The 9,170-nt window shown below is 36.4% G+C and overlaps 1 protein-coding gene across 1 annotated transcript; it reads left to right on the forward strand.

Annotated features, from left to right (window-relative positions):
• Positions 1–5,091: 5,091 nt before the first annotated feature.
• Positions 5,092–5,430, forward strand: LOC115524035 (keratin-associated protein 13-1-like). Its single transcript, XM_030330388.1, has one exon. It carries the CDS (start codon positions 5,092–5,094, stop codon positions 5,428–5,430), a length of 339 nt encoding a protein of 112 aa, XP_030186248.1.
• The last annotated feature ends 3,740 nt before the right edge of the window (positions 5,431–9,170 follow it).

Here is a 9,170-nt window from a genome sequence, read left to right on the forward strand (position 1 = left end):
CCCCAGATATTATTTGTTTTAAATGGCATTTAGATGAAAAGATCTCCATAGGCTAAAAGTAGATAGAAGAGATACCTAAAATCCCTGTCTTTTCCTTTTTCCCAGATTTCCACATTGTCACCATCACTCCTGCTCCCTCTTCTAATGGCCTGAGTCAATCTCTTCTTGTGACACCGTCTCGAGCCAGTCTTTTTGAGTCTCTTTGCCTTTAAATGTTTGCCTGGCTCCTTCCTATTTCTAGCCACTTCTCATTATGTGTTATTTTTCTTCCCTCCATTGGATGTAAGAAGTTCTGTATAATAATATGTGATAGATGGAGTATGTGATAGATGGAGAATAAATTTGGAGAATGTAAATCAGTGGTGACAAGTAGAATCAATCATTAGAAGCATCCTTATAAAAAATAAATCTATGTCACTTATCACTTGGCACAGTAGAAAAGTGACAGCAAGAATCCCGGAGTGAAGCAAGAATAGATATACATGCAGTCATAGCCAGGGAGAGAAGGAGCTTTCCTGGCTGTAACAGGTTGAGGATCGCTGACAAATAGTTCTGGAATTTCTAAGATAGGAATGATCATTGGCTTTGTGTTATAATAACAAATTATAGCACCCATAAGTACAATAGGTACGAGTCTAGTCAAGTGCAATGACAGAGAAGATTGATGATTTACACAAATGCAGAAGAGGGTATACAGATGGTATAAGAAGATTGTACCTATACTCTGACTCTGCCATGCCAATTGATGAGTATAAAATACCCCGTGCACAAGATCACCTTAAACCTCAGAATTTTCTCAACTCTCAACATGAGTCACAACTGCTGCTCTGGAAACTTCTCCTCCCCCTCCCTTGGGGCCTACCTGAGCTACCCAGGTTCCTCCTGTGGCTCTTCCTACTCCAACGATCTGGTCTACAGCACTGACCTCTGCTCTCCCGGAATATAGGCAGTGCTCTTCTCTCTGCAGTAGCTGTCAGGACACCTGCTGTGAGCCCAACAGCTGCCAGACATCCTGCATGGAGTCCAGCCCCTGCCAGACATCCTGCTCCGCTCTGCAGTTCCTGCCAGTCAACTTATCCCATATCTATGGACTTTGGGTCCAGCAATGGCTTCTTTCTGGGTTATGGATTTAGGAGCAGCCATTCACTGGACTATGGATCCAGTGGTTTCAGACCCTTAGGTTATGGAGTCCATGATTTCTCCTTCCTGAGCTATAGACCCAGTTTCTGCCACTACATTTTGCTTCTAGTAGCCTCCAGCCATCTCGTTTTCAACCTATCTATCTATTTGACTTCCACTAATCAACTTGTTGAGATCTAGTACATTTATGCAAAATCATCAAAATGTAGTTCCATCATGCTCATTATTTCCAGTGGCAACTATCTTAGTCTTTGATCGCCAGTTCCATACCCAATCTTTTTCCATCAATCATAGTCTAACAGACTGATTCCTGCACCGTTTTAATTTAATGACTTAATTCCAAAATGAGCATAATGTCAGCATTACAGATTGAATTCATGAAAATTTGTTTCCAAATGGATAAAAAGTAAAATAAGTATAACCCAATAAACTAATCCATTCTGGCATTGAAATATTTGTTTGTTATTATTTATACATTATTGACCAGAGTTTGTGTTAAGTTTGATGTGGCTGTTTTAATAAGAGCTCAATTTGCATCTCAGAGTAAATTTTGGAAGTCTGGATTTGGTCTAATTTCTTCCAACTATGGATATTTTTCTCATTCAAACTATAGTTACTGGACATCCATATTTTATAGTTTTGTTTTAAGTTTATTTGTTTTGAGAGAGAGAGAGAGCGAGCAAGAGAGTGTACTCAAGCAGGGGAAGGGTACAGAGAGGGAAAGAGAGAATCCTAAGCAGACTCTGCACTATAATGACCCGAGGCAAAACCAGGAATCAGATGCTTAATCAACTGACCCGCCCAGGTGGCCCAATATATTTTACAGTTTTAGGTCTTATGAATAAAGTTCTGAGACTTAGGGTATATTTTGTGTCTTTCAAAAAAATGGATTTTATCTATGTGTACAGACAGAATGTGACTATGTAGTTGACAGATTCATCAGGAACTTCATTAACAATAATAACATTTAGGTTTACATGGTTAGTATGATAAATGAAAGAAAAACTAAAAGCCAGTTTAAAAAGATGTAAGAGTCTTAAATTCTAATGAGCTTACCCAAATCTTATTTTAAAATGGCCAGATTCATGCATCTGATGATGAGGGTCCAATGTCATTCCACTTTTCTATATGTATGGAAAGATATTCTTGGTGGGGAAAATGTGTCTGATGCCCTATTAGTGCTTTAGTCAAGCCCAAACTAAATATAGGTGAAAAAAAAAGCTTTTATGGCAACAGACTTGACTATTTCATTTGGATGTCACTATAAAGTTGGGGACACTATATGTTTACTCTTTGGGTAACATTCTCAGCTTTCACAGGCTAAATAGCTAAAGAAGCCCCTGTGAGACTAAAATAGCAGCAGGTCCCAAGGAATAAAAACAAGTTACAAAAAGACATTATCCTTATCTAGTGCCATAATCAGGGTTCAAAGAATATCTTACTCATTATTTCCTTAGACCCTCAAATAGATCTACGAAAAGACTATTTTTAAAATTCAGGTGTTTTAAGTAGGAGGAAATGAATACAATTGAGGTGTTTTAAGTAGGAGGATCAGAGACTTCGCTAGTCATGACAACCAATATTGTCTCTCCAGATATTGCCCAGTATTCCTTGGAGGATAGAAGGCACAACTGCTCTTGTTTGAGGAACCGTTTATCTAAACTAACACATGGAGAGAAAGAGAGGTGAAAAGAATTTATGCAAATATGGACCATAGCGAAAAGATTGAACATACTTGTCTTTGGAGTCCTAAAACAGGTACGAGAGAGAATTGGGGAGATAATATGTTGGGGAGAAACCGCTAAAAATTTTCAAAAACAAAGTCAATAAACAGTGCCAACTAAAAGTTAGATAAAAATCGAGAAAATACATCTACACGCTAGTAAAACTCATGAACACCAGTGACAGGAATGTTTCTAGGAAACCTGAGAAAGAAAGCTAATTTCCTTCTAAAAAGGAAAAAAAAAGTGATGATGGGACTAAAATATGAATTATTTACAAAGATAATTGAATGAAATATTCAAAATTCTGAAAGAACACAGATGTCATCCTAGAATGCTATGCTCAATCAATGTGTGCTTCAAAACTGAAGATAATTTCAGACAACGAAAAATTCAAGAGAATATCTAAGCAGCAGACTGGCAAACAAAAAATATGTACTAGATGTTGTCTGTTATTGAGGAGGAAAAAGTCTGAAATCCAGATATGAGCTACATTCTTCTCCTTTTTTAAAAACCATTATGTTTTTTTGGTTACGGTATGGCTTCCCAGTGGACATATTTACTGGGATACAAATGACCCCTAGCCAACATTGGGCAAATACAATAAAAATACCTTCTAGATAACCCATAGACAACACATCTTCTGATGGCATAAATCTTAATATCCCAAGTCATGGTTTTTAAGCTCCTGGCTACTTGTTAAGATGATTAATTAGAGTTGAATCTTCCAGATGGTTAGTAACAGGATGAAAAGCAACTCCCATAAAATAATTAGATGGGTGGTAAAAGTAGGATCTAAAGTATATGATGGGAATCTGTTGGTTCCACAAACCACAGATAGGAAAAAAATTAGGTAGAAAACAGAGATGGGAATCAAATACCTATTTGGAAGCCATTAGTTCCCCAACTCAGAGCCAGCATTTTAATATAAAATATCCCAATAATTTTAAATGTGGATAAATAATTCTACTTTAGGAAAAAAAAACTAGCTTGAAGGTGTACATTGTGCCAATATGATACCTGAACTGCATTTGGTACATGGGATTAGCCCTTTGAAGAAGGGATCCCAGATGGCACTCTGCCATTGAGGTTGGGTGAAAAGATGAGCACCTAGGAAGTGAATCTCATCAGACACCTAATGTGATGATGCCTTGATCTTGGATGTCCCTGCTTCCAGAACTGTAAGAAATAAATGTTTGTTGTGTATAAGTGACTCAGTCTGTGATATTCCGTATAGTAGCTGGGATGGACTAAGACAGGTTATCTATATATATGTATATATATATATATATATATATATATACACATTTTTTTTTCAAATTGGCAACATTTGGAGATGTTCTAGCTATGTTCTAGCATTTTTCACTACTTTATAAGCATCTGATTCTTTATTTTGGTTTAGGTCATGATCTCACGGTTCATGAGATTGAGCATTTACTTTTTCCCCTCACCTCAACTGATAAATACTCTGATTCTCTTCTCATGGGCTCAAATTGGTCTCCATCTGTAACTCTGTTCTGATGTACTGTTCTTTTATCTTGCTTCCAAATACTTGTCCTGGATCCTTTCTGTTCCAAGCCTTTCTCCATTCAACTTGTAACATTGTTAGGCCTTCATCCAGTATGAGATACTCTGTATTAATATTTAATACTTGGAAAATAATTTTTGGATAAAAATGAATGAATTAAAACAAGTAGTTTTTCGATTTTTAGAAGGTTTTTTGGCAAGGTCGAAGCTATGCCTATAACCAAATGAAAGAAAGAAAGAAAGAAAGAAAGAGAAAGAAAAGAGAGAAAGGTGATGTCATTTTAATCTCCACCCTTAGAAGGAACCCCAGCCAAACCAGAATCAGATACAGGTACAGCATATACCAGGAAGAAAAGGAGGGGCATTCTCGGCCAAGATGACATGGCCATTAATGCAAAACGGTCATAACATTTCTGACATAAGAATAGTTCATTGGCTTTGTGATATAACAAAATTTATTATAGTCCTCATAAATGCAGTAGGTGCGAAACTACGCAGCTGCAATTACAGAGAAGATGATTGAGTTAATACTACGCAAATGAAGGAGTACAAACATAGGGATGATGCCCTTGTCACTTTCGACACCTGCAGCTGAGAGTATATAAATGCCACCGTCCCGGAGGTAGAATAGACCTCAGAATATTCTCAGTGTGAATTCAGGATTCTCTGTGTTTTCTCAGCTGAACTCACATCTCCTATGAACATGGGCTTCAGCTGCTGCTCCGGAAACTTCTCCTCCCGCTCCCTTGGGGGCTACCTGCGCTACCCAAGTTCTTTCTACCCCAGCAACCTGGTCTACCGCGCTGACCTCTGCTCTCCCAGCCCCTGCCAGCTGGGCTCCTCCCTCTACAGCAGCTGTCAGGAGACCTGCTGTGAGCCCACCAGCTGCCGGACGTCCTGCGTGGTGTCCAGCCCCTGCCAGATGTCCTGCTCCCGCCCAAGGACCTCCACATTCGGCAGTCCCTGCTGGATGACTTATGCTGGGCCCAGAGGCTTCAGACCCCAGGGTTATGGAGTCCGTGGCTTCCCCACCTTGAGCTAAGGATCCACATTCTGCCACCCAACCTATTTTGGTTTTCGGCATCTCCAGCCATTTTGCTACAAACCAATCTATGGATCTGGCTTCTACAGATTAACTTGTTGAATGTCTGGATCTTTTTGCAGAATGTTAACTATTTTTTTTCACAAGAAACAACTCTCTATGGTCTCCAGAGACTAATTCCTCACCCTTTCTGTGGCCACGAGCTTAGCTTTCAGATTGGTTCTTGCCATATGTAAAACTAAGCAATAAACGTAAGATTTCAATCATATAGCTCTATTGGTGATGGAAATCATACAATTATTGCATACACAATCCCTGCTTGGGATTCTCTCTCTCCCTCTCTCTCTGTCCTGTCCTGCTTATTCTCACTCTCTCTGTCCCTTAAAATAAATAAATAAACTTTAAAAAAAGCTTTAAAGTTTTTGTCTTTAGATATTTTCCTTTTTATATAAACTGTATAAATGAGTATCTCAAGATCTATAAAAATCTAATCTCTTAAATCATGTGAGACCCTGTATCTCTCTTCATAGGAGAAGAAAAGCACAAAAGTTGGTAGATATATGCAAAATGCAGAGGGAAAGAATAAAATTTAGGTACAATGGTAGGTTTGCACATGAAAAAAATTAAATGTAAATCTAACTTGTGACTGTATATTTTCAGGAACTACTAAATATAAATGTTGAATAACTTCCATGAGACTCATCCAATATTACTTGGGGAAAGTAACCAAAGTAACTCACTGAATCCCAGTGAGTACATTTTGATTGAATTAATTTCTTTATGGTATATAAGAAGGAAACCAATCATGCTTGGTGTAAAGATTTTTGGATCAGCTTGTGTGGGTATTTACCCTAATGTTCTCCAATGACTTCAACTACATAGCTGAGAACCACAGCCTTAATGTCAAGAAAAAATGGAGATCCTTTATTTCTATTTTGTTATAGACGTGTGCTAATCTTTTTTAGGCCATGTATTCCAGAAAACAATATGTTGATATGTGAGACACAGTTTGATAAAAAGATAAATCTAATAATCAAAAAGAACTATCTTTGAGTTACGCTAAATAAATGTTCAAGTAGATTTTCAAGTCATTGTTTCTTTAGAATCTTGAACAGCACTCAGAAGGAGATATATTTTATGTGCTAAATTTCTTTTAAACACGAGGCAATGGAAGCTCAAAGTAAGTCAAGGTCTGGCCAAAGATCCCAGGTTTATGGAGAAATCAATGTTCACAATTTCCTGAAAGTTGGAGCATACTATGAAAAGCAAAAACAGAATTAGTATGGGTTGGAATAGAGGAAGTTTGGGAAAATAAAATGAAATGAACAAAGCAGAGATCTATAAAGTTAGCTGGTATGTTTATGAATAATTAATAATGCGTGCACATTACTCTGTCATTTTTCAGTCTGAGTTTTGAGTGACAATAATCCTAGGTTTCATAGTCACCTATTAAATTTACTTGAACAGATTTCTAGTGATAATCTTCCATGTTTATTGTCTATTCTAAATAATTTTGCATATATCACAGAATGAATATTCTTACCAATCACCCTCATATATAGAAACTTAATGTGATATTTATACCAAATATAACTTTTGATAGCATTAGACTAGACAGTTTAATCACTCTTATGAATAAAAGCTTTAGTAAGACTTAAGAAAATAATCTATACATAAACTCTGGAGTACTATCAGCTACGAATTGCTAGATCGAATTAGGACAAGTTTTAAGTCAAAATAAATGGTGTTTGGGCTACTTTCTTCCTGAGTTGTCCACTGAATCCAAAAATGTTAATGGGCTATTGGTGTGAATGAATAGAATCAGATTTCAGGGCTTCATTTTTAAGGAGCTGGGAATACAGGTAAACATTCTGGGCTTTGAAAGATTCTACCAGAATTTTATGAGTATGCAAACATAGAGTGTGTTTCATAGGAACTGAAGGCAACCTTCGACTTGCATCAGTGTTTATGATATTGAGAGTGTTAGTAATCTTACCTCAGCTTGGCATAACCAGAATAAATCCTTGCAAAAATAGACCAATTCAGAGCCTCAAATTACCTGTGGTAGTTGATTAAAATTTACTAAGGCTATAAACAGGCAAAAACCAAGAGACAACACAGAGCATAAGCAAACTTACAGAGTATCTAGATAATGTACATATTAGAAATGTACAGAAAAATAACTGCGGTTATTATTTTTAAGCAATTAAAGACAAGAGTTAAGAGTTTTGGCAAAATACTAGAATATATAAAAATGAGCATAAAAACACTAAAACTGGGGGTGTCTGGGTGGCTCAGTCGGTTGAGTGTCTGACTTCGGCTCAGGTCATGATCTCACAGTTCATGGGTTCGAGCCCCACGTCGGGCTCTGTGCTGACAGCTCAGAGCCTGGAGCCTGCTTCACGTTCTGTGTCTCCCTCTCTCTCTGCCCCTCTCCCGCTCACGGACTGTCGCTCAAAAATAAATAAATGTAATTTAAAAAACATACTAAAACTGTAAGATACAATAACTAAAATGAACCAATTCAAATGAATTCAAAGGCACACTAGAACAGTCTGAAACTCTGGGCCAGCCTCGTCCTCAGCTGAAATAGAGAATAAAATAATGAGCTCATATCAGAGTGTCAACATATCTGGTGGGAGTGTGGGCAAAGTGGAGATGCATTCAAACTGGTTGAAACTGGGGACAGTCCTGCTTAACTCAATTCTTTAATGAAGCTTACTGTTAAGTCCTTTGCCTTTCTAACATGCAGAGTGAAGGACTTAGGTTCTCTGGAAAACAATAAAGGAATATAGTTGCATATGTTTATTTTGTGTGTGCATATGTATTGATCATATAATCATATGTGTTTATAACTACAATTGTGACTCTTTAAATATAAGTATCTCTATTTCAAAATCTACTGGTCTTTTGTTTATAATGTCTATAATGTAATAAAGCATTATAAAAAATTTCAAGGAGCATGTAAATGTTACCCAATCAAAACTATCCATGGAAGCAAGTTCACATTTACTACAAATATTAGAATTAGTTGGCACAGACTTGAAAGAGACTATGATGAACATGTGAATAATTAAGAAAAAGATGGATGCAATTAATAAACACATGGGAATTATAAGAGATGGAAATAATTAAAAAAAACTAATGGATATCTCTAAACAGAAAGTTAAAGGCTTAAAATTAAGTAAAGACATAAAATTAAAATAGGATTATGAGACTATTTGACAAAACGGAAGTAAGGATAAGTGAACTTGAAAATATGTTTTTAAAAAATATATATTATCCAAACTAAGCTACACAGAGAAATAAAGATTGAAAAAGGAGGCAGAGTAAAGATTTGGAAACTTGTTGAAAAACATAGGGCAATCTAAAAACTGTGTAAGAGAAGTCCCATAAAAAAAATTGAGCAGAAAAAAAAAAAACTACAGTAAAAACTTTTGTACATTTGCCTAACAACAAACAAAATAACAGCAAACAAATCAATAAAACTTCCAATTTACAAATCCAAGAATCTTAGGATACTTGAATCAAGAGCGATCCACACTAGGCGCATTATAGTGAATTGATTAAAAGCAAAGATAAAAAGAAAATCATAAATTAGCTAGGAGAAAAGGAAACATTACATATGGGGAATAGTGATAAGAAATACAGCTAATGTTCTTAACACCAGAAGAACATGGAATGATTTTTTTTTCTTTAAGTTTATTCATTTTGAGAGAAAGAGAGAGAGAGCATGAATA

Source organism: Lynx canadensis, chromosome C2 (genome assembly GCF_007474595.2).
Source record: "Lynx canadensis isolate LIC74 chromosome C2, mLynCan4.pri.v2, whole genome shotgun sequence".
Lineage (NCBI taxonomy): Eukaryota > Metazoa > Chordata > Mammalia > Carnivora > Felidae > Lynx > Lynx canadensis.

Excerpts from the sequence above, each read along its gene's own strand:
- LOC115524035 (XM_030330388.1), top strand. The coding sequence starts at position 5,092 with ATGGGCTTCAGCTGCTGCTCCGGAAACTTCTCCTCCCGCTCCCTTGGG.